Genomic DNA, 26438 nt, shown 5'->3' with positions numbered 1-26438 from the left:
ACAAGCAACATGGCTGGCATGAATGAGATGTTTATTAAAGCCAACACTAAGACAGACAAGCAACATGGCTGGCATGAATGAGATGTTTATTAAAGCCAGCACCAAGACAGACAAGCAACATGGCTGGCATGAATGAGATATTTATTAAAGCCAGCACTAAGACAGACAAGCAACATGGCTGGCATGAATGAGATATTTATTAAAGCCAGCACTAAGACAGACAAGCAACATGGCTGGCATGAATGAGATATTTATTAAAGCCAGCACTAAGACAGACAAGCAACATGGCTGGCATGAATGAGATATTTATTAAAGCCAGCACTAAGACAGACAAGCAACATGGCTGGCATGAATGAGATATTTATTAAAGCCAGCACTAAGACAGACAAGCAACATGGCTGGCATGAATGAGATATTTATTAAAGCCAGCACTAAGACAGACAAGCAACATGGCTGGCATGAATGAGATATTTATTAAAGCCAGCACTAAGACAGACAAGCAACATGGCTGGCATGAATGAGATATTTATTAAAGCCAGCACTAAGACAGACAAGCAACATGGCTGGCATGAATGAGATATTTATTAAAGCCAGCACTAAGACAGACAAGCAACATGGCTGGCATGAATGAGATGTTTATTAAAGCCAGCACTAAGACAGACAAGCAACATAGCTGGCATGAATGAGATATTTATTACAGCCAGCACTAAGACAGACAAGCTACATGGCTGGCATGAATGAGATATTTATTAAAGCCAGCACTAAGACAGACAAGCAACATGGCTGGCATGAATGAGATGTTTATTAAAGCCAGCACTAAGACAGACAAGCAACATGGCTGGCATGAATGAGATATTTATTAAAGCCAGCACTAAGACAGACAAGCAACATGGCTGGCATGAATGAGATATTTATTAAAGCCAGCACTAAGACAGACAAGCTACATGGCTGGCATGAATGAGATATTTATTAAAGCCAGCACTAAGACAGACAAGCAACATGGCTGGCATGAATGAGATGTTTATTAAAGCCAGCACTAAGACAGACAAGCAACATGGCTGGCATGAATGAGATATTTATTAAAGCCAGCACTAAGACAGACAAGCAACATGGCTGGCATGAATGAGATATTTATTAAAGCCAGCACTAAGACAGACAAGCAACATGGCTGGCATGAATGAGATATTTATTAAAGCCAGCACTAAGACAGACAAGCAACATGGCTGGCATGAATGAGATGTTTATTAAAGCCAGCACTAAGACAGACAAGCAACATGGCTGGCATGAATGAGATGTTTATTAAAGCCAGCACTAAGACAGACAAGCAACATGGCTGGCATGAATGAGATATTTATTAAAGCCAGCACTAAGACAGACAAGCAACATGGCTGGCATGAATGAGATATTTATTAAAGCCAGCACTAAGACAGACAAGCTACATGGCTGGCATGAATGAGATATTTATTAAAGCCAGCACTAAGACAGACAAGCAACATGGCTGGCATGAATGAGATGTTTATTAAAGCCAGCACTAAGACAGACAAGCAACATGGCTGGCATGAATGAGATGTTTATTAAAGCCAGCACTAAGACAGACAAGCTACATGGCTGGCATGAATGAGATATTTATTAAAGCCAGCACTAAGACAGACAAGCAACATGGCTGGCATGAATGAGATGTTTATTAAAGCCAGCACTAAGACAGACAAGCAACATGGCTGGCATGAATGAGATGTTTATTAAAGCCAACACTAAGACAGACAAGCAACATGGCTGGCATGAATGAGATATTTATTAAAGCCAGCACTAAGACAGACAAGCTACATGGCTGGCATGAATGAGATGTTTATTAAAGCCAGCACTAAGACAGACAAGCAACATGGCTGGCATGAATGAGATGTTTATTAAAGCCAACACTAAGACAGACAAGCAACATGGCTGGCATGAATGAGATGTTTATTAAAGCCAGCACTAAGACAGACAAGCAACATGGCTGGCATGAATGAGATATTTATTAAAGCCAGCACTAAGACAGACAAGCAACATGGCTGGCATGAATGAGATGTTTATTAAAGCCAGCACTAAGACAGACAAGCTACATGGCTGGCATGAATGAGATATTTATTAAAGCCAGCACTAAGACAGACAAGCAACATGGCTGGCATGAATGAGATGTTTATTAAAGCCAGCACTAAGACAGACAAGCAACATGGCTGGCATGAATGAGATGTTTATTAAAGCCAACACTAAGACAGACAAGCAACATGGCTGGCATGAATGAGATATTTATTAAAGCCAGCACTAAGACAGACAAGCTACATGGCTGGCATGAATGAGATGTTTATTAAAGCCAGCACTAAGACAGACAAGCAACATGGCTGGCATGAATGAGATGTTTATTAAAGCCAGCACTAAGACAGACAAGCAACATGGCTGGCATGAATGAGATGTTTATTAAAGCCAGCACTAAGACAGACAAGCAACATGGCTGGCATGAATGAGATATTTATTAAAGCCAGCACTAAGACAGACAAGCAACATGGCTGGCATGAATGAGATGTTTATTAAAGCCAGCACTAAGACAGACAAGCAACATGGCTGGCATGAATGAGATATTTATTAAAGCCAGCACTAAGACAGACAAGCAACATGGCTGGCATGAATGAGATATTTATTAAAGCCAGCACTAAGACAGACAAGCAACATGGCTGGCATGAATGAGATGTTTATTAAAGCCAACACTAAGACAGACAAGCAACATGGCTGGCATGAATGAGATGTTTATTAAAGCCAGCACCAAGACAGACAAGCAACATGGCTGGCATGAATGAGATATTTATTAAAGCCAGCACTAAGACAGACAAGCAACATGGCTGGCATGAATGAGATGTTTATTAAAGCCAGCACTAAGATAGACAAGCAACATGGCTGGCATGAATGAGATGTTTATTAAAGCCAGCACTAAGACAGACAAGCAACATGGCTGGCATGAATGAGATGTTTATTAAAGCCAACACTAAGACAGACAAGCAACATGGCTGGCATGAATGAGATGTTTATTAAAGCCAGCACCAAGACAGACAAGCAACATGGCTGGCATGAATGAGATATTTATTAAAGCCAGCACTAAGACAGACAAGCAACATGGCTGGCATGAATGAGATGTTTATTAAAGCCAGCACTAAGACAGACAAGCAACATGGCTGGCATGAATGAGATGTTTATTAAAGCCAGCACTAAGACAGACAAGCAACATGGCTGGCATGAATGAGATGTTTATTAAAGCCAGCACTAAGACAGACAAGCAACATGGCTGGCATGAATGAGATATTTATTAAAGCCAGCACTAAGACAGACAAGCAACATGGCTGGCATGAATGAGATATTTATTAAAGCCAGCACTAAGACAGACAAGCAACATGGCTGGCATGAATGAGATATTTATTAAAGCCAGCACTAAGACAGACAAGCAACATGGCTGGCATGAATGAGATGTTTATTAAAGCCAGCACTAAGACAGACAAGCAACATGGCTGGCATGAATGAGATGTTTATTAAAGCCAGCACTAAGACAGACAAGCAACATGGCTGGCATGAATGAGATATTTATTAAAGCCAGCACTAAGACAGACAAGCAACATGGCTGGCATGAATGAGATGTTTATTAAAGCCAACACTAAGACAGACAAGCAACATGGCTGGCATGAATGAGATATTTATTAAAGCCAACACTAAGACAGACAAGCAACATGGCTGGCATGAATGAGATGTTTATTAAAGCCAGCACCAAGACAGACAAGCAACATGGCTGGCATGAATGAGATATTTATTAAAGCCAGCACTAAGACAGACAAGCAACATGGCTGGCATGAATGAGATGTTTATTAAAGCCAGCACTAAGACAGACAAGCAACATGGCTGGCATGAATGAGATGTTTATTAAAGCCAGCACTAAGACAGACAAGCAACATGGCTGGCATGAATGAGATATTTATTAAAGCCAGCACTAAGACAGACAAGCAACATGGCTGGCATGAATGAGATATTTATTAAAGCCAGCACTAAGACAGACAAGCAACATGGCTGGCATGAATGAGATGTTTATTAAAGCCAACACTAAGACAGACAAGCAACATGGCTGGCATGAATGAGATGTTTATTAAAGCCAGCACCAAGACAGACAAGCAACATGGCTGGCATGAATGAGATATTTATTAAAGCCAGCACTAAGACAGACAAGCAACATGGCTGGCATGAATGAGATATTTATTAAAGCCAGCACTAAGACAGACAAGCAACAAGGCTGTACCAGCAGATCAGTGTCTCCGTAGACATCCATTGACTTCTCCAACTCCGCCAGCTTAGTGTTGCAGTCCTCTATTGAGTCCACCAAGCCCTCCATCAACACTTCAGTTTTTAGAGACTTGTCATGTTTAGATAGATCATGTCTGGGTGAGGCTGTGGGTAATTGCATTTCTTTCTTCACTTATAGTGCAACAGTTATTTTAGTTGGAATTATAAAACTGATAATCTACAAAGTGGATTAATACAGCTATAAATGAGATGATAATAGCAGCAAGAAATGAATGAATCTAAAACACTAAAAAGTATGTACTAGGTTGATTAAAAAGTGTGTACTGGGTTGATAAAAAAAGTGTGAACTGGGCTGATAAAAAAAGTGCGTACTGGGTTGATAAAAAAGTGTACTGGGTTGATGAAACTTACCACGCCCATCTGGCACATCTCTGTCTTTCTCAATAGGAGAAAAAGTTCTGTCTCTTGGTGAGAACTTCTCAGGACTTGGTGATCGCCTTCTTGATGAAGCAAATTTAGAAGGTGATGTTGACCTTTTGCCTGATGGTGTTGACATTCTGATAGGGGATGTAAGTCTGCCTACAGGCGAGGCTGACCTTCTTAAAGGTGACGCTGACCTAATTGGGGACGGAGATTGTGACCTCCGCACAGGTGTTGTAGTCCTTACAAGAGGAGAGCTTGTCCGATGTATAGAGGAGACGGAGATTCTGCTGGGTGACCTGCTGCTTCTGTAACTGACCGATGGAGATTCAGGGGGAGGACTAGTGAAATATCTCTCAGTGCCAGCACTTAGATCCTGTGGCCTGCGAGTGCTTTGTGCATCTTTCACTGCTTGAATTCTGTCAGCAGCAGACAACGTGTGCAGTCTGTCTTCTGTTCTAGCACTAGATGTGTTGATGTCTCCCTAAGATAGACAATCGTTTGGTGAGACAGGTCCAGGTGACATACAAATGTCTGGGTGGAAACAAAGTAGGTCTCTCACCTGTGCAACAAGCAGGTGACATACAAATGTCTGGGTGGAAACAAAGTAGGTCTCTCACCTGTGCAACAAGCAGGTGACATACAAATGTCTGGGTGGAAACAAAGTAGGTCTCTCACCTGTGCAACAAGCAGGTGACATACAAATGTCTGGGTGGAAACAAAGTAGGTCTCTCACCTGTGCAACAAGCAGGTGACATACAAATGTCTGGGTGGAAACAAAGTAGGTCTCTCACCTGTGCAACAAGCAGGTGACATACAAATGTCTGGGTGGAAACAAAGTAGGTCTCTCACCTGTGCAACAAGCAGGTGACATACAAATGTCTGGGTGGAAACAAAGTAGGTCTCTCACCTGTGCAACAAGCAGGTGACATACAAATGTCTGGGTGGAAACAAAGTAGGTCTCTCACCTGTGCAACAAGCAGGTGACATACAAATGTCTGGGTGGAAACAAAGTAGGTCTCTCACCTGTGCAACAAGCAGGTGACATACAAATGTCTGGGTGGAAACAAAGTAGGTCTCCCACCTGTGCAACAAGCAGGTGACATACAAATGTCTGGGTGGAAACAAAGTAGGTCTCCCACCTGTGCAACAAGCAGGTGACATACAAATGTCTGGGTGGAAACAAAGTAGGCCACTCACCTGTGCAACAAGCATCCTCTCCACTTTAAGCTGTGTGGTGACCACCTTCTCAAACACCTGCTTGGACAGAGCCTTGAAGTCATCCAACTGGCGCTGGACTCTGAGAGCCTCTTGGCTGTCACCTTTCTGTATCAGGTAGAAGGCTGCCTGGTCTAGGTACTCCATCCTGTGGCGTCTGGTGTGTATTTCATCTTCAATACGCTAAACAACAGTAACAAGGTGTCAGTTCTAGGATAAGTCATGCAAACACATCATTATAACCATCATCTGGCCATAACTGTATCTTGACAACATCACCACAGGAAACAAATGAATGTAGGACAGATACTACAGACTCTGATGACAGACTCTTATGTCAGACAGTACTGACTCTGATGTCAGACAGTACTGACTCTGATGTCAGACAGTATTGACTCTGATGTCAGACAGTACTGACTCTGATGTCAGACAGTATTGACTCTGATGTCAGACAGTACTGACTCTGATGTCAGACAGTACTGACTCTGATGTCAGACAGTATTGACTCTGATGTCAGACAGTATTGACTCTGATGTCAAGATACTACTCACTCTGATATCAGATACTACTCACTCTGATATCAGACACTTTGGCCTCCCAATCCAAGCTGGTGAAGTCCTGTAACCTTGACAGTTGTAGGTCAATGTCCTGGAGCCAAGAGACCAGAGACTTCAAGGTCATTTCAAAGTCTTCTCTTATGCTGGCTGAGTGACGCAGCTTCTTCATCATCTGCAGATTGTCAAAACATGTTACGTGTAGGATTACGTTTGTAAGTGTAGACACACCCAGAATTATGTTTGTAAGTTTAGACACACCCAGAATTATGTTTGTAAGTTTAGACACTCCCAGAATTATGTTTGTAAGTGTAGACACTCCCAGAATTATGTTTGTAAGTTTAGACACACCCAGAATTATGTTTGTAAGTTTAGACACTCCCAGAATTATGTTTGTAAGTGTAGACACTCCCAGAATTATGTTTGTAAGTGTAGACACTCCCAGAATTATGTTTGTAAGTTTAGACACACCCAGAAATATGTTTGTAAGTTTAGACACACCCAGAAATATGTTTGTAAGTGTAGACACTCCCAGAAATATGTTTGTAAGTTTAGACACACCCAGAAATATGTTTGTAAGTTTAGACACACCCTGAAATATGTTTGTAAGTTTAGACACACCCAGAATTATGTTTGTAAGTTTAGACACTCCCAGAATTATGTTTGTAAGTGTAGACACACCCTGAAATATGTTTGTAAGTTTAGACACACTATGTGCTAGCAACATGGACTGTCATATAATGATGAAATTAGGACTAAATGCTGGAGGATTTCAGTCAGGTATCTACCCCCCCCCCCCCCCAACACCCAGTGAACAAGCATCCAGACATCCCTGACCTCTGTTACTCTCAGCTGTAAAGCATCCCATCTGTTGTTTAACATTGTCATCTGAACCTTGAGAGAGCCGTCAGCATCCGTCCTGCCTTCTTTGGCCAGCTGACGATACTGGCGGTTGATATGTTCCAGGTCACCCAGATGATCATGGACGTTGTGTTGGAGGATCTGAGATCAAACAGAGTTTTTACAACTGACAACACAAGTGGGAATCTTTAGCAGAAAATATTAACATTCTTTGTATGAATGTCAACTATGTAAATGCACTAAAATTTGATATATCACTAAATACATGTCACTATCAATGTGATGTAGCACCAGCTACATGTCAGTGCTATCTGTCTCCCATGTTGTACCTCATACTTGTTCAGCACTTCCTTAGCTGTTCTGATGTTTGTAATGTCCAGCTCAGAGTCTTGAATTTCACTTTCTGCCTCAGCCATCCAGTTAGAGAACCTTTGACAGTCATCTCGGAATATTTCCCAAAGTTGCCAGGTTTCTTCCAGTCTGCAGACAAAAGTTATGACTTCAACAAGGAGACGGAATAATTTCACTCACAAATTTGTATACAGAACAAGTTGAACATAAACAATATCTGTAAAAGACTCGCTAAAATTACCTGGTTCGTCTCTGTGGGCACAAGGCACAAATATTTCTCCATCTTTTCTCCAGGTTTTTCATGGTGTGCTGTAAAGACATAAACTCTTTTTCTGTGGGGCAGGCATCAGAGTCATGGAGCAGAACTTCACACAGATTCAACACAGATGAGATGCCAGTGCTGTGACGCTCAATGTCTCTCTGCAGCTCCTAGAGAAATATGTGATCATAGGGGCTCCATTCATCAACATAAACAATTTAAAAATATCAAGTGACATGACTAAATATAAATAAGCAAGGCGACATGACTAAATATAAATAAGCAAGGGCGACATGACTAAATATAAATAAGCAAGGCGACATGACTAAAGATAAATAATCAAGGCAACATGACGAAACTTAACTGCACCTAAGAAAATTCTTCACTACCTGATTGGTCAACATTTTGGCTTCTATTTCCTTGAAATCAGTGTCTTTAAAAGCTATCCCAGCAGTCAGTTCATTCTCAACATTGGACAGCCACTTGCTGAGATTGTTCATGCTAGTGTCCAGTTGGTGGACAGCCAGAACTGTCTCTTGCAGTTTGTGGAGCCTGAGAGTATAGGGGTTCAATGGTGATACAGAGGTCAAATGGGTGGCACAGATATTAAATGGTGATACATTAGGGACACAGGTAAAATGGTGACACAATTACATGCGATGATAAAAAGTAAAGAATCAGTGCCAAGAGATCAACATGCTGTACCTGTAATCCATGAGTGCCTGCAGGTGCTGCCATCTATCTTCCAGCCTTAAGATCTTCTGCTGGAGGTCAGATGCTCTGATGTCACTGCTGATCTTCATCAAATTCTCTGCTTGCTGCACTGTTCTAGACTTCTCCATTTCTTTCTCTTTCATTTCCCTCTTGTATTCCTGCAGCAACCACACACAAGAATAAGACATCAATTACTATCTTAAGTAACAGACAAAAACATTTGAACTTTGTATTTTATCACTAACCTTTTCCAGCTTGGCAAGGAGTTCTTCAACATGCAGATCTTTATTGGAAATGATCTTTGCCTCCATGATCTGAATCCATTCCATTAGAGATCTTATACTGTCGCCAACATTTGTCCATCTATCAAAAGTTGAGAAAAGAAGCTATATAATATGTAACTTCCAAAACACTGCAATAGTGTCTGTGAGGGCTGACCTGTGTAGGTCAAGTGTTGTGAGGGCTGACCTGTGTAGGTCAAGTGAGGGCTGACCTGTGTAGGTCAAGTGATGGCTGACCTGTGTAGGTCAAGTGAGGGCTGACCTGTGTAGGCCAAGTGTTGTGAGGGCTGACCTGTGTAGGTCAAGTGTTGTGAGGGCTGACCTGTGTAGGTCAAGTGTTATGAGGGCTGACCTGTGTAGGTCAAGTGTAGTGAGGGCTGACCTGTGTAGGTCAAGTGATGGCTGACCTGTGTAGGTCAAGTGTAGTGAGGGCTGACCTGAATAGGTCAAGTGTTGTGAGGGCTGACCTGAATAGGGCTTCTGTCAGCCTTTGTTCCCTGAGCTGTGTCTGCTGATAGAGCTCCTCCCACTGCTTGTTGAGCAGCTTGATGCGCTGGTGCAGCAGGTTCATGTCCTCTGTCTCAACCATCTGGCCCAGCTTTCTTTCTTTAGCCACCAGCTCCTGGCGTTTGTCAGCAAAGGTGGAGAAGTCCAAGGCAATGTCCTGAGGCAAGATTAGCATGTGCTTACATTTTCTTCAGAAATAACTTTTTGACATTTTTAATCTGGTATCCACATTTACTCTCAATTTGTACACATCATCATCGACCTGTCATTTGTCAACATCTAAATTTACCTGGCATTTTTTAATCTCAGCCTGCAGCTGGTCATAAGTGGTTGGAATATCAGCAGACAAAACAAGCCTGATGTCCTTCAACCAGGCCAAGATGCCCTCAATTTCCTCCTCACACACCAGCCACTCCCTGTCCACATGCTCCAGCCTGCTGCGCTGAATGTCAAGGTTGTTCAAAATTTGCTTCCAGCCTTTTTCAAGGTCAGCTAGTGTTGCCTGGGATTTGTATGAAAAGAAAGATGGAGACAAAAATAGTTTGGAACCATTATATGCAGAATGAAAGAAAATGAATAAAGAAAGTAAATAAAAATGAAAAAAAAAACCCACTGCTTACACTAATCTCTTGAGCTGATCTAACATCTGTGTACTGTAGCAGGAAGTGTCCCAGCTCCTGGACCTTCTTGTAGGTCTCTTCTTGAAGCTGGAACTCATGCTGGGAGATCTGTGGACATTGGTCACTTAAGGTCATTCAACAGTTGGTGGCAACCCATCCCATACAACAGTTGGTGACAACTTATCCCATCCCATACAACAGTTGGTGACAACTTATCCCATCCCATACAACAGTTGGTGACAACTTATCCCATCCCATACAACAGTTGGTGACAACTTATCCCATCCCATACAACAGCTGGTGACAACTTATCCCATCCCATACAACAGTTGGTGACAACTTATCCCATCCCATACAACAGCTGGTGACAACTTATCCCATCCCATACAACAGTTGGTGACAACTTATCCCATGCCAAACAACAGTTGGTGGCAACTTATCCCATCCCATACAACAGGTGGTGACAACTTATCCCATGCCATACAAGAGCTGGTGACAACTTATCCCATCCCATACAACAGTTGGTGACAACTTATCCCATGCCATACAAGAGCTGGTTACAACCCATCCCATACAACAGTTGGTGGCAACTTATCCCATGCCATACAAGAGCTGGTTACAACCCATCCCATACAACAGTTGGTGACAACTTATCCCATCCCATACAACAGCTGGTGACAACTTATCCCATCCCATACAACAGTTGGTGGCAACTTATCCCATGCCATACAAGAGCTGGTTACAACCCATCCCATACAACAGCTGGTGACAACTTATCCCATCCCAAACAACAGTTGGTGACAACTTATCCCATCCCATACAACAGTTGGTGGCAACTTATCCCATGCCATACAAGAGCTGGTTACAACCCATCCCATACAACAGTTGGTGGCAACTTATCCCATGCCATACAAGAGCTGGTTACAACCCATCCCATACAACAAAAGATGTTCTAACTTGTATGTATAAATTACCTTGATCTTCTCAACCAAGTTTCTGATGAAATACACCGAGTCCGACCCAACCTCACAGGCCCTCATTTCTTCCCCTTTCAAGGCCAGCCACTGCTTGACCTGTGTGCTGAGTGAGTTGAACTGGTGCCACTGACCAATGACATCTCTGATGATGGCCTGCCGCTGATTGACCCTCCGAGACAAACTCTGCCACTGTTCGGCCACCAGCTGCAGCTTCCTCTGGAAATCTTCCTTGTCCTCCACCTCCCCTGCCCTCAGCATCCTGTGCCCATCACTGATGATAGCCTGCAGAATCTGCTGCTGGCTGTAAGCTTCATTTCCAAAGTGCTAAAGATGAAAACATGTAAAGCATTTGGTTACTGAGGGTTTTTATATATATTACAAAAATATCATAACTATATGTGAACTACTTCTTGATTGCTTATCAGAAGCATATTGTAGACTGAAACTGTTATATCAATTTGTATTTGACTATGCAGTATGCAGTAGCCTCTCACCTGACACTTCTCAAGCTGTTCCCTTAACTGCTCTAGGTTCCCCCTGACCTCTCTAGCCAGGTCCTGTTCTGTTAGGGCTAAGAATGTCATCCAGGCTTGGCACTTGGATGTAAAGTCTTGCTGCACAAGGAGATGACCTTGCAGTGTCCTTGACCTTTCACTAGTCTCTTCATACAACCTCTGCCATTTGTGGTTAAGTTCTCTCAGCCGCACAGCGTCATATTCATTCAGGGCAAGTCTATAGCTGAATGACAGAGAAATTCATTTAGGGCGTCTATAGCTGTAATCTATAGGTCATTTAGCTTTGATACTAATGTAGATACTAGTTTGTTTTACTATTAGCAGCCTGTGCACATTTCAAACATATCCCAACTTTGACAGTGTCCAGCGTACCCCAAATCATTGACAGTCCAGCTTACCCCAAATCATTGACAGTGTCTAACTTAACCCAAATCATTGACAGTGTCTAACTTACCCCAAATCATTGACAGTGTCTAACTTACCCCAAATCATTGACAGTGTCTAACTTAACCCAAATCATTGAGTGTCTAACTTACCCCAAATCATTGACAGTGTCTAACTTAACCCAAATCATTGAGTGTCTAACTTACCCCAAATCATTGACAGTGTCTAACTTACCCCAAATCATTGACAGTGTCTAACTTAACCCAAATCATTGAGTGTCTAACTTACCCCAAATCATTGACAGTGTCTAACTTACCCCAAATCATTGACAGTGTCTAGCTTTCCCCAAATTATTGACAGTGTCTAACTTTACCAAAATCATTGAGTGTCTAATTTACCCCAAATCATTGACAGTGTCTAGCTTTCCCCAAATTATTGACAGTGTCTGACTTACCCCAAATTATTGACAGTGTCTAACTTACCCCAAATCATTGACAGTGTCTAACTTACCCCAAATCATTGACAGTGTCTGACTTACCCCAAATCATTGAGTGTCTAACTTACCCCAAATCATTGACAGTGTCTAACTTACCCCAAATCATTGACAGTGTCCAGCTTGCTGTAGTTGGTACTAAACAGCAGCAGCAGTTGCCTCAGGTCATGCAGGCGAGAATTTAGCAGGTGTTCCTCTGATGACCTCTGGGGGTCTTCAGTTTTTAAGATGACCTCAGCATTATTTAAGAACTTTTGGACAACCTACATTATAAATATGACAAGAAAAAAAACAATACAAATTTTTGTTATCGGGCATAAAAACACTTCCGGGATGTTTAAGTAAATCACACAACAAACTAAACTAAATCCCCATATAAATTGTAAGAGAGATAACCCATGATACCAGATACTAAATTAAATCTCCATTTAGAAAACTAGAGAGTCAAGTGATGAAACTGACCTCAAAAGCTTTGTTGAACCGTCCCATGAGTGACATCTCATTAGCCAGAGCTGACATATGCTGTGACAGCAACTGTCTAAGAGCTACCATCCTCTGTTCTAGCATTGTCTGCCTGGATTTTATCATGGATATTGTGGATGAATTCATATTCTTTGTCAGACCGTCACTCATTTGGGCCAGTTGTGACACTTTGACCTGATAACCATCCAGCTCTGCCTCCATTTGCTGACAAAACAAAATCACATTTTGTACAAACTCCTAGAGTCTTGCAGAGGTAAGACATTTGTTAATTCCATCACTACAACATACACATACACAGGACATTTGTGTTTTAGGAAGAAAATCAACAGTTTTATACAATTTGTCTACATGTAATGACCAGAGCTGGACCAAAGTTGTTGATTACAAGGACATTTGACTAAGGCCACTATAATGTTAAATATTTTTGTATTTCAGACTGAAGAGCTAACAAACTTACTCTGAACTTGTCCAATGCTGCTTGACACTTGAGTGGGTCGCCTTGAGACCTGATCAGGTCAGCACACAAGACTTCCTTCTTGTCTAGCCAAGCCTCCATTGCCGCGCACAGGCTTTCAAAGTTTTGCCAAGACTGAAGAGACTGCTCAAACTGGTGACAACGCTCTGTGACCCTCACATCCAGCGTCCTCCACTTGGTCTGCAAGTCTGCCAGAGTTTTCTGGATATCTATCTGAACTGATGGCTCACAAACCTGCCTGAGCTGATTGGTCAGATTTGAGAAGGCATCAAGTTGTGGGGAGTGGCTGGTCAGTTCAGACTTCAGGCCCTGGAACAATCAGAACAATGTTAACAGAATAGCATTAAAGATTCATAACTAGACCAAACACTACATTGTAGGAACTCATCAATGTTTTATGACAAGCAACAAATTCTATGATTTTTTTTGTCCCTGGTGCAACACAGTGCAGTAGTAACTAGAGAATTCCTAGAAATTTATCTTTTTCTGGCGAATTTACAAGTACACTGGTGGCATTATTCTTTCAATTTTACATTTTTATTTATAGACACAATAGCATATTTTAATGTTCTGATAAAATGTAACAGTAATGCTTATTTTTTAAATATTGTTAAAAGACTTAGCAGTAAGGCATATATTAATGAAAATCAATTGAGTTAACTGCTGCAGAACTAACCTTTAGTTTAGCTACTTGAGATCTCAGTGTGCCAATGTCCCCACCAATGAGAGTGTAGTGATTTAGAGCATATTCAATGTGGGTGACCACTTGGTTCAGCTGCATCAAGTCTGCCTGGTAATGTTGCCAGTGACCAGCCATGTCTGTAATGTCATCAAACCATGGATGCCATATACAAACATCAATTTAAAATGTATTTACCATGGATGCCATATACAAACATCAATTTAAAATGTATTTACCATTGATGCCATATACAAACATCAATTTAAAATGTATTTACCATGGTTGCCATATACAAACATCAATTTAAAATGTATTTACCATTGATACCATATACAAACATCAATTTAAAATGTATTTACCATTGATACCATATACAAACATAAATCAATTTAAAATGTATTTACCATGGTTGCCATATACAAACATCAATTTAAAATGTATTTACCATTGATGCCATATACAAACATCAATTTAAAATGTATTTACCATTGATACCATATACAAACATAAATCAATTTAAAATGTATTTACCATGGTTGCCATATACAAACATCAATTTAAAATATATTTACCATTGATGCCATATACAAACATCAATTTAAAATGTATTTACCATTGATGCCATATACAAACATCAATTTAAAATGTGTATATCTTAGAGACAATCTAATGAATTCTAACACCAACATTCTATTCTCAAAATTTTACTTGCTTATTTTGAATTATTTCATACTACATTTTCAATAACACAAAACAACAGTTACAATGTAACTGGCCATCTGACTACCTGTTATATTACAATGTAACTGGCCATCTGACTACCTGTTATATTACAATGTAACTGGCCATCTGACTACCTGTTATATTACAATGTAACTGGCCATCTGACTACCTGTTATATTACAATGTAAGTGGCCATCTGACCACCTGTTATGTTACAATGTAACTGGCCATCTGACTACCTGTTATATTACAATGTAACTGATCATCTGACTACCTGTTATACTACAATGTAACTGACCATCTGACTACCTGTTATATTACAATGTAACTGACCATCTGACTACCTGTTATATTACAATGTAACTGACCATCTGACTACCTGTTATATTACAATGTAACTGGCCATCTGACTACCTGTTATATTACAATGTAACTGGCCATCTGACTACCTGTTATATTACAATGTAAGTGGCCATCTGACCACCTGTTATGTTACAATGTAACTGGCCATCTGACTACCTGTTATATTACAATGTAACTGATCATCTGACTACCTGTTATACTACAATGTAACTGACCATCTGACTACCTGTTATATTACAATGTAACTGACCATCTGACTACCTGTTGTATTACAATGTAACTGGCCATCTGACAACCTGTTATATTACAATGTAACTGGCCATCTGACAACCTGTTATATTACAATGAAACTGGCCATCTGACTACCTGTTATATTACAATGTAACTGGCCATCTGACTACCTTTTAGATGATCCTCTAGCTGTCTGATCAGCTCAGCTAACTTCTTGCTCCTCAGCTCTAGGGCTGCCAGGCTATCTCTGACAGACTGCTGACACCCAGGTGACTGATCACTCATGTCTATCAGGTGTGTGCCCAGTGCCCTGAGTGATGCCAGCTCTGCCTTCTTGTCCTCTAGTTGATGCAGCATGGCCTGAGATAATAGTAGGTCAGAGGTGTCATGTGTATATAAAAGTAGGTCAAAGGTGAGTAGGTCAGAGATGTCATGTGTATATGGAAGTAGGTCAAATGTGAGTAGGTAATATATGTCATGTGTCTATGAAAGTAGGTCAAAGGTGAGTAGGTCAGAGATGTCAAACATGAGTAGGTAATAGATGTAGTGTGTCTATGAAAGTAGGTCAAATGTCAGTAGGTCAGATATGTCATATGTAGGTCAAATAAGTAGGTCAAATGTGAGTAGGTCATAGATGTCATGTGCATATGGAAGTAGGTCAAAGGTAAGTCAGAGATGTCATGTGTATAGGGAAGTAGGTCAAATATGAGTAGGTAATAGATGTAATGTCTCTATGAAAAGAGGTCAAATGTGAGTAGGTCAGATATGTCATATGTATATGGAAGTAGGTTAAATGTGAGTAGGTCAGAGATGTCATGTGCATAGGGAAGTAGGTCAAAGATGAGTAGGTCAGAGATGTTATTTATAGGCATACATGTGAAAGTGAGTCAAGGTTGAGGTCATAGATGTCACAGGTACATGGGAAGAGAGTGAGTTTCAATATTTTCATCTGATGAGCACTAGTATCATGGACCACAAATGTTTAAACACTGACCTGGCAGTCTTTCAAACTCTGCCTGACCCCAACTTCATGTCCAATCAGTTTGCTGTGCCTGACCTTTTCCTCTTGCTCACTAAACCATGACTGCAGTCTGTCACATGACTTTTCAAACTCTTCCCACTTGGCATGCACTGACTGATTGATAAAAAAGGTAAAGTTACAAGCACTGGCCATATTTGATTGGATGAAAACTATGTATGATAACTTAAAATTCAATAATAATACAAAGCCATCCACATGTGGATAATCAATAGCCACATGTGGAGCAGCAACCAGCTGCCATACCTCCAATGCAGCGAGACGCTCTGTGACACTTTTCTCCACTTCCATCCATTGTCTGTTCAGCTCTCCCAGCTTCTCAGCAAACTCCATCTTCTCATTGGGTACGTCTTCTTCCTCAGGCTGGGGGGCCAACACTGATTGGTTGACAAAACTGTGGGTCATCTTCTTGGTTAAAAGTTCAACTTTGTAATCCTATAGACCATAATAAACAAAACATTGATAATCTAACCAAATATTTTATAAAATCTACCATGTTTTAAAAACGAATGTTATATAAAAAAAATATTTTCATCTTGGAACATTACCTCCAGACATAGAAGATAATTTCTATTAAATGAACCAACTGGACATGTAAGGGAGACAACCATGATTACCTTATATCTCTTTAACATCTTCTCAATGTCGGCAACTGTTTTGATTTTCTTCTTGGCATCCTGCCTCAGAGACTGGCGAATTTCTTCTATCCAACTGAACAGCTCGCTCAAAGCTTGACGAGATGGCATCAAGTCCATCTGAGCTTGGTGGAGATATTCTTCTGTTTCTGAAATTCCTCTCTCAAGCAGGACCCATTCCTCCTCATAGTTTCTCAGACGATCAGAGAGCCCCCTGGTGTCAAAATCTTTGTTCTGCAGCAGCTTGTTGCCAACATCAATTACATGATTTTTTAATGTCACCTGGTTCTCAACTTCTTTGCGGAATTCCTTTAAAGGAAATAATAAATTAGTGATCAAAATATTTTTGGTAGGCAGGGAAATTGTCTTGTCACTCAACCAATCATATCACAGAACTATATAACATTCAGTGCATAAAACTATGAGTGTTGTTTGAGATATTCCTGGATAAAAAATTCCCAGCAAATACATATACACACCCACAAACATAAAATTTTTTAAAACAACCTCCCCCCACCCCCAAAAAGAAAACAACCAACAACAACACCACCAACATTATTAGAAAATGTAAAAACATAAACTGTTGAATCATGCAACATAGACAATGAATAACCCATGTGATTTTTTTAGCTACATACCAAAAGTTTTTCCACCTTAGTCCTGACAGCAGCTATGTTTTGCAGATCTGATGAAGACAACTGTTTGAATCCAGCTAGTTTTATTTTTGCCCCACTTAACCATGATGATAACAATGCTGTCTTTTCTTCAAATATCAGCAAATGATCACCTAGAGTTTCCGTCCTATAAAATGGTATTTTCAAATACAGCTTTTTTTCACGTTAAAAATAAATGGAATCCATAGAACTACAAGTTTTCAACACAATTTACATTCTCATGTGTTGAAATGGATATAACTTCTGATCATATCTATAAAGCTTACAATGACCTATTAAAATAGCACAGATAAGATTTTAAAAAAAATCATGTTATAATTCTTGATTGGAATATTCTGAGTTTTTAAAATTGGGCCAAAGTATGTTTTAATATTTGCCCTAATTTCATTGCTGTAATTAAATTTTTTAATTATAAGCAAGTGATGCAGAGAAGACCGTGACTTCCAAGGTTGCATTGTTAAAATACAAACACCAAGTTACCAAAGCTGACTGTATCAAAGATTTACCTCTTGATTTCATGGCTCAGCTCTGTGTTTAGTGTCACCCACTTTTCAGCCAAGTCTGTAATGATAGTTTCCAGTGATGAGCAGTTGACACTATGGAGGATTTGTTTACCTCTGTCAACCACATCAAAAACTGTTTGTCTTTCCTCTGCAAGCTCAGACTGTAGTGCTTTGTATCTGTTTTTTCCCAGAAATATTAAATTATAATTTTAATTAAATAAATAAAATTAATTACCATTCAACTAAAGCTTTTATTAACTGCACAAGTGCAAAAAGAAAAAAAGTGACCTGCTAAGTTTATCTTGAATGGTGATAAGTGAATCCCCACTGGTGATTGGCTGAGGTATTTTATGCTCAATGTCAGTTAAAACTTTTTGTAGCCGCATGTATTTCTCATCTAGTTCAGTCCATTGTTTTGTTAACCTCTCCAGTCTAAAAGATTAATTTTGAAAATTAAGAGTTAAAGCTATAATTAAACTTGTTAGAAAGTAAAGACAGTATAAGCTATACATTTTTTTGTTACTAATCTATTTAATTTTATTTTCTGAAAGTATTTAATTTTATTTTCTGAAAGTAAGAAAGAAAGTTAAGCAAAAAAATTCTGATCAATCGGCAAAAGCTTTGATATTTTAAATAGTTGAGTGTCACCTTTGACCATGCAGGCTGGCCTGGTCTACCATCACCGTAGTGGTGTTACTCAGGGATGAATGCTTTTGCTGAAACCTTGACCTTCCTGCTGGATCACACTGACCTGCCAATGACTCCAGCATAGCTTTATGTACCTCAAGGTCACTGAAGAAGTCCTAAAAAGTATTTTTATAGAAATAAGTTACCCATTTTTACCAGTAATTTTTGTAAATTAAAAAAAATATCTCCCTTTAATTTTTAAATAATTGAAAAATGTCTAGCCATAATCCTTAAAAATAGGAAGTACTTTATGAGCAGACAACTGCTGTTTCAAATGGTTTAAGTCCCTTGCTGAGATAGAGTCAAGCTTTAATTTCTCCTGAGCTGTTTCTAAAAATATTTCATAATCATGAATCATCTTCTGGTATTGGCCTTGTGCAGCAACAGAATTCTGAAGACTGGTTTTATTTTCCATGGCCTGAGGATTGTAAGAAAAAGCTTTGTAAAGCAAAAGAAGTAAACACCGAAGTCATTTTTTCTTATCAGCAGATACAGGAACTTGGGGAGAATAAATAGGGGAATAATTGAACAGAACATGTTGCAGTAACACTTGCAGAACAAACAAACAGAACGTGTTGCTGGAACTGTTGTAGAACAAAAAAACAGATCATGTTGCTACAACTGTCGTAGAACAAATGGAACATGTTTCTGACTTACTTTTCTTTGAATGTCCATGAATGTTGACTGTAATGTGTTTAGTTCAGACATGTTTCCATGTTCTGCAGACATGTTGGATTCTCTCAACTTTTGTAGCTGACTCTCACATTTCTGAAGCTGAGCTTCAATCAACTAAAATTTTAACATAGGAAATGAACAAAATTTATTAATTTTTGCCTGACTTATAGAAAAAAAATGAAACTACTATGAATAGGTAATCTTTAAACTGGAGACTGCATTTTAATTAAGTTGGTAGGTTTAAGAGAAGATGCAGTAGTAGTTTAAAAATAACTGGGTAGCATTTTAAAGGAAATACACTCTAAAACAAATTAAGAATAATATACAGATGTAATCAGAAACCTAGCAACATTTATATAGCTCCACCTGACTATTCTCTAGTTGGTGCCCTAGCTCCACCTACCTGACTATTCTCTAGCTGGTGCCCTAGCTCCACCTACCTGACTATTCTCTGGTGCCCTAGCTCCACCTACCTGACTATTCTCTAGCTGGTGCCCTAGCTCCACCTACCTGACTATTCTCTAGCTGGTGCCCTAGCTCCACCTACCTGACTATTCTCTAGCTGGTGCCCTAGCTCCACCTACCTGACTATTCTCTAGCTGGTGCCCTAGCTCCACCTACCTGACTATTCTCTAGCTGGTGCCCTAGCTCCACCTACCTGACTATTCTCTAGCTGGTGCCCTAGCTCCACCTACCTGACTATTCTCTAGCTGGTGCCCTAGCTCCACCTACCTGACTATTCTCTAGCTGGTGCCCTAGCTCCACCTACCTGACTATTCTCTAGCTGGTGCCCTAGCTCCACCTACCTGACTATTCTCTAGCTGGTGCCCTAGCTCCACCTACCTGACTATTCTCTAGCTGGTGCCCTAGCTCCACCTACCTGACTATTCTCTAGCTGGTGCCCTAGCTCCACCTACCTGACTATTCTCTAGCTGGTGCCCTAGCTCCACCTACCTGACTATTCTCTAGCTGGTGCCCTAGCTCCACCTACCTGACTATTCTCTAGCTGGTGCCCTAGCTCTACCTACCTGACTATTCTCTAGCTGGTCCTCTAGTGAGAGCCGCCCAGATGGTGCAAGCAGCCTGTGCATGTCCTGTAGACTTAGCCTTAGCTCAGTGAGCTCAGCCAGGTAAATGGTCCTCTCTCTGTCAGCTCTAGCCAGATCTTCTCCCTGAGACACAGCCGTGTCTCCAATCAGTTCCTCCCAGCCTTTTAAATCCTCCAAACATTTCTTTATCAGGTCTTGGTTTGTAAAGTTGTGGGCAGATGAGAAGGCAACTCCTACATGTTCAATTAAGTTGGTGACCTCCCTTTTAATTGATTGCATCTGTCTTTGTAGGTTCTAAAAACGTTAATTAAGAAAAAAATTATTCCTACTGAAACCAATAAAAATTTGACAAATAAGTTTAAGAATTGTTGAAATGACCAGACCTGGTTTAGCCTCAGATGGTCCTGACTAGCAGCAGGGCCTGTAAACAGTTGCTCTTGTGCCAGATCAAGACACACAGACAAGCTTTCAAGTGCTGACTGTAACAGAATAAATATTTCAGTCATTGCAAGAAATGTCAAATGGGAAGAACTTTTAGGTTTTAATTATCTTCCCATTCACACTTTTTCATTGACATTGTTTTTTACTTTAGTTATTTAAATTTATATATATTGTTGTTATTTGCATTAAATATTCTCATTCATAAGCTATTGTTGTATAAATAAGTTATTATTGTCTGTTCAAACTGTTATTTACATATAAACAATCTTGTCAACATAAAAATAATTGTTTAGATAGAATATTTTTCTCATGGAAAAAATAGTACCAGAAATGTCACTGACCTGGTATTGCTCTTGTATGTTGATGATGTCTTCAGCAGTTATCTGCCCCTGTACCAATTGATCCCATTGTTGGCCTATATCTGACACCAACAACCTGACCTCCTCCAACTTTTGATTGCAGCTCTCATGTAGACCTGTACTATGTAGTGTCACTTTCATCAGGTCCTGCTTACATAACAATACATTTATAATTACATTACATTTTGGTATAGCTTTAAAAAATATCTCTAATAAACCTATTAACAGAAACAAAAAAAACTCAACTTAGTCAAGGCAGAATAATTTCCTAAGTTAAGTTTCAGTAAGTACCAAGAACCAATGTATTACCCCTAGGTTATTTGAGCTCAAGATTGCCTCGAGACTTTGTTTTTTAACAGTCAGCTCTGAGCTGAGACGCTGCCAGTTGAGTCTGATTTCTGTCTCTGATGTCTGCTGATGGGCAGCGGCTCGCAGCTTGTGGTCAGAGATTTCTTGGACCAACTGCTTGTGAGACTGGAGGTCAGTCACCAGCTCCTGCTTCAAGAGAATTCATTTTATCTAATCAACTCACACACTAAACAAGAGAATTCATTTTATCTAATCAACTCACACACTAAACAAGAGAATTCATTTTATCTAATCAACTCACACACTAAACAAGAGAATTCATTTTATCTAATCAACTCACACACTAAACAAGAGAATTCATTTTATCTAATCAACTCACACACTAAACAAGAGAATTCATTTTATCTAATCAACTCACACACTAAACAAGAGAATTCATTTTATCTAATCAACTCACACACTAAACAAGAGAATTCATTTTATCTAATCAACTCACACACTAAACAAGAGAATTCATTTTATCTAATCAACTCACACACTAAACAAGAGAATTCATTTTATCTAATCAACTCACACACTAAACAAGAGAATTCATTTTATCTAATCAACTCACACACTAAACAAGAGAATTCATTTTATCTAATCAACTCACACACTAAACAAGAGAATTCATTTTATCTAATCAACTCACACACTAAACAAGAGAATTCATTTTATCTAATCAACTCACACACTAAACAAGAGAATTCATTTTATCTAATCAACTCACACACTAAACAAGAGAATTCATTTTATCTAATCAACTCACACACTAAACAAGAGAATTCATTTTATCTAATCAACTCACACACTAAACAAGAGAATTCATTTTATCTAATCAACTCACACACTAAACAAGAGAATTCATTTTATCTAATCAACTCACACACTAAACAAGAGAATTCATTTTATCTAATCAACTCACACACTAAACAAGAGAATTCATTTTATCTAATCAACTCACACACTAAACAAGACAATTCATTTTATCTAATCAACTCACACACTAAACAAGAGAATTCATTTTATCTAATCAACTCACACACTAAAACATAAGAATTTATCCATTTGAAGAATTAGTCATTTTTTAGCAATCAGGCTAAATCTTATAAAATGTCAATACTACATTTAGAACAAAAATTTCAATGAGTAGAACAAAAATTACAATAAATATTTCAACATCTATTTAGAATCAAAGTTTCAATTGAATATTGAATTAAAATTTCCAAAAATATTTAGAAGCAAAGTTTCAATAAATATTTAAAGTGTATCAAAACTAGCCTTAGAAAACTGCCTCTGCAGTGAGAGTGAAGAACTCTCTGAGTCTAATTTCAAACTGTTCATGTCTGCCATCCATTTCTGGTGCTCTAAGGCTTCTTGCTCATCCTTTTCCCTCTTCTTTCTCTCTGCCTCCTTCAGTGCAGCACGAAGATGATTTTGTTTTTCAATTGTAAACAACTTAAACTGACCAAGGTCATTCTGAGAAAAAAGGTTTTAATTGTATACAGATAAAAAAAGCAGTGTTTCTTTCAGCCATCTCTCAGAGGCAGAATATTAAACTTAAAATATATACTTTAACCATTATTCCCCCTTTCCCCTCAATTCCAGAGAAAAAAATGTCTGGAAGACTACAAAAAGCCCTGGCTTTAACTGACCAAGGTCATTCTGGGAAAAACTGATGGAAAAAAAAATCAACCAACGATAGATTTGAAAAATTAAAGTGTGGATTAAAATGTTGACCATGTAAAAACAAAGTGCCTTTCAATCCAACAAACTAATAGTCTGATAGCAGAAATAAAGTTTTATATTTTAAAAAAATGTCAAGAAAATGACCTGCAGGGCTGCAAGTTGAGACCTTAAGACCTCTGCTGTCTCTGGGGACTCACTGCCACACAGCTGATCACACTGGAGGGCCAAGTCAGACATGAGACACAACCTCTTGTTGATTTCTTCCTGAATGACCTGTAGGACACAACCAACATTAAGACTGCTTGCATAGACAGATAGCTATATATAATGCTACATTTGCTGGCAACTAACTGACTGACTTTGTTTTGATCTGACTTACTTTATTTTGATCTAGCTGCCACTGTAGATCTAGCTCATCATCCTCCAACCCATCAGCTGTAGACTGGAGTTTGGTTTCCTCTAGCCACCTGCGCAGGTCATCAACTTCTGTGTTGTAGATTTGGTAGGCTATTGCATGGTTCTCTTTCTGGGTCTTGGCCTCCTGGCAAGGTTTTAAAAGATATTTTATTCTAAACTGTCTAACAATATTCATTTTTAATCAAGAGTTCTGTTTTCTTTTCTTTTACCTGGAGTGTTTTCCCCTTATCTTCTGCCATTGTTTGCAGGTTGTGGAGTCTATCTTCCAGCATTGTAAGAGTGGACTTGGTTGTCTTATGGCCCTCTTGGTCAGAACTGCTAGCCAACTCTTGATTCAAGTCTTTTACTCGCTCAATTTCTTCTTTAATAGTGTCTATCTCTTTTAAAACTTCCTGAAAGAAGAAATTGAAAAAAAAAACGTATTGCTACTAAGATAGATTAGACATAATGGAACCAAGCGAGAATAGTCTCAAAGGTATTCGAGAGTCCCATTAAATATTTGAAAAATCATGCATGGTGTAATTAAATTTAATATTGCTATAAAATCCTGACTGTTTGGTTTTTTCGGACTTTAAAAAAGAGTGGATGTATTTGACGTTTTAGTTTTGTTGGCATTAAACACAATCTTAAAAAAAAGGCAAAAGCAATTTGGTTTTCACATGGTAATGGCTATTCAATTGGCTAGCATAAATTTTATTACATAAAATTTAGCCAAAAATGGTAGAATTAGGTCATGTGGTTTAAAATAGCATTATGTTATTTAAAAACTTCATCTGCAAAGTTTTGCAAACAAATAACTATCAATCACGGAGTTCTTGTATGGCCAATCAATGTTTATCTTACGAAAGAGAAACATCGGGTTATAACTTAGGCTTGATGAAAATAAATAGAAATGTAATCTTGAACTCAAAAAATTACTTTCAAGTTCTCGGAATTTGCACCTTTTTAAACATTGATTCTAAAAATATTAAATTTCTGAATAATTTTTAGGTCTAAAATTTTTTAAACTATTTTTGAAGTCTATTTGATTTCAAAATCTAAAAAAGCAAGTTTTTAATCCATGTCAACAATAAGATGGAAGGATTCTCATCAACTCAGTGGCCTCCATTAAAAGAGTGATGAAGCAGTACCTCATGCTCCAGCATCTGGTTGTCTAGTGAGGCAGACTGTGAGGCAGGGCTTTCAGCCAGTCTGATGGACACTCTCTCGATTTTAGCTGTCAGGTCTTGTACTGCCTGTTGGTATTGTTCTTGTTTCTGCAGAGATGCCTCCAACTGTTTTTCCTTAGCATCCATCTGAAACATTGTTTGATAGGAAAATAATGTTTTAAAAATGAGTCTTTTTTTTTAAAATACAAATAGTTACAGCAAAGATAAAAAGAATTAAATTAAAAAATTAAATGCTTAAATAAATACTTTTTGTTTGATCAAAGTTCTAATCCTTTGTATAGTTGTATGAATGAGTTTTACATCACTGCATGTACGGCACAATTTAAAGTCACTTTTATACCCAAAAGATATATATAAACAGAATCAGTACAACCATGGTGAGTGGAGTATTTCTGCAGCTTTTCCACAGTGCCTAGACATTCTCCTGCTATCTTTTAAAGCCTTAAACTATTTAGGCCTTACAAGATAGGGAAGAAATAACTGAAATCTTTTAATCTGTGGATTACACTGAACAGGAACCAGGTTTGATCATGTTGCACTTTAACCCCAAGTTACCTGGTAGAGCTAAGTGCTTGCCAAACAATATTTCAAGAGACAGACAAACATTGATCCAATAAACAAAGATATACATTAGCTCTTCAAGCCAAAAAAAAAAAAGATCAGAAAAGAAATTAAAACTTGAACTCCTTAAAAATGTTTGACCCTCCATTAATTTGTTGCATGAGTCTAGCTGGAACAAAGAAGAAAACCAAGAAAATCTTACGGATACACTAACTACTCAACGGTAATACACATATTTTTATTAGCTAAAGCATGTGTTAGCTATTGTAGATACCTCATCAACCACACTGTTTACCAATTGAAGAACACATTCAGCAACATATGTAGAAACAGCAACATCTTCAACCAGATCTTTTGAAAAATCACCATCTTGGACAAAATTTACAACTTCTTCAACAACATATTTAGCTCCATCTTCAGCAAGATTTTTAGAAACAGCAACATCTTCTAATAGATCTATAGAAAAATCACCATCTTGTACAAAATTTACAACTTCTTCAACAACACTTTTAGCTCCATCTTCAGCAAGATTTTTAGAAACAGCAACATATTCAACCAGATCTTCAGCAAGATTTTTAGAAACAGCAACATTTTCAACCAGATCTTTTGAAAAATCACCATCTTGTACAAAATTTACAACTTCTTCAACAACACTTTTAGCTCCATCTTCAGCAAGATTTTTACAAGCGTTGATAATTTCAGCTACATCTTTAGCAAGGTCAACGTATTTAGCAAAATCACACAATGATGAACATTCCTCTGGTGTT

At 38.8% G+C, this 26438-nt stretch overlaps 1 protein-coding gene across 9 annotated transcripts in view; it reads right to left on the bottom strand.

Moving 5' to 3' along the window:
* Window positions 1–26438, bottom strand: part of LOC131956063 (muscle-specific protein 300 kDa) — a 163076-nt gene that overhangs the window by 9251 nt on the left and 127387 nt on the right. For all 9 annotated transcript variants that reach the window (XM_059320425.1, XM_059320424.1, XM_059320433.1 and 6 more), the window contains 38 exons: window positions 25072–25236; window positions 24151–24333; window positions 23904–24065; window positions 23669–23797; window positions 23117–23314; window positions 21797–21982; window positions 21470–21634; window positions 21071–21166; window positions 20667–20981; window positions 19621–19752; window positions 19211–19381; window positions 18925–19079; window positions 18565–18708; window positions 18280–18453; window positions 17738–17900; window positions 17082–17408; window positions 16711–16899; window positions 16420–16560; window positions 15596–15785; window positions 14103–14245; window positions 13409–13735; window positions 12931–13155; window positions 12568–12731; window positions 11571–11814; window positions 11074–11400; window positions 10100–10207; window positions 9769–9981; window positions 9440–9636; window positions 8937–9054; window positions 8683–8849; window positions 8367–8529; window positions 7960–8147; window positions 7697–7847; window positions 7344–7508; window positions 6526–6681; window positions 5935–6135; window positions 4726–5218; window positions 4310–4458 (listed from right to left, as the gene is read on the bottom strand). In XM_059320425.1, the coding sequence (XP_059176408.1) occupies window positions 4310–4458; window positions 4726–5218; window positions 5935–6135; window positions 6526–6681; window positions 7344–7508; window positions 7697–7847; window positions 7960–8147; window positions 8367–8529; window positions 8683–8849; window positions 8937–9054; window positions 9440–9636; window positions 9769–9981; window positions 10100–10207; window positions 11074–11400; window positions 11571–11814; window positions 12568–12731; window positions 12931–13155; window positions 13409–13735; window positions 14103–14245; window positions 15596–15785; window positions 16420–16560; window positions 16711–16899; window positions 17082–17408; window positions 17738–17900; window positions 18280–18453; window positions 18565–18708; window positions 18925–19079; window positions 19211–19381; window positions 19621–19752; window positions 20667–20981; window positions 21071–21166; window positions 21470–21634; window positions 21797–21982; window positions 23117–23314; window positions 23669–23797; window positions 23904–24065; window positions 24151–24333; window positions 25072–25236 (7284 nt within the window). The remainder of the gene's footprint in view (window positions 1–4309; window positions 4459–4725; window positions 5219–5934; window positions 6136–6525; window positions 6682–7343; window positions 7509–7696; window positions 7848–7959; window positions 8148–8366; window positions 8530–8682; window positions 8850–8936; window positions 9055–9439; window positions 9637–9768; window positions 9982–10099; window positions 10208–11073; window positions 11401–11570; window positions 11815–12567; window positions 12732–12930; window positions 13156–13408; window positions 13736–14102; window positions 14246–15595; window positions 15786–16419; window positions 16561–16710; window positions 16900–17081; window positions 17409–17737; window positions 17901–18279; window positions 18454–18564; window positions 18709–18924; window positions 19080–19210; window positions 19382–19620; window positions 19753–20666; window positions 20982–21070; window positions 21167–21469; window positions 21635–21796; window positions 21983–23116; window positions 23315–23668; window positions 23798–23903; window positions 24066–24150; window positions 24334–25071; window positions 25237–26438) is intronic.

This window comes from Physella acuta, unplaced genomic scaffold, assembly GCF_028476545.2.
Source record: "Physella acuta isolate Inbredline_101_S28 unplaced genomic scaffold, ASM2847654v3 ptg001126l, whole genome shotgun sequence".
In the NCBI taxonomy this organism is placed as follows: domain Eukaryota; kingdom Metazoa; phylum Mollusca; class Gastropoda; family Physidae; genus Physella; species Physella acuta.
The sequence above is the reverse complement of the archived record's forward strand: the minus strand, read 5'-3'. Positions and strand labels throughout refer to the sequence as shown.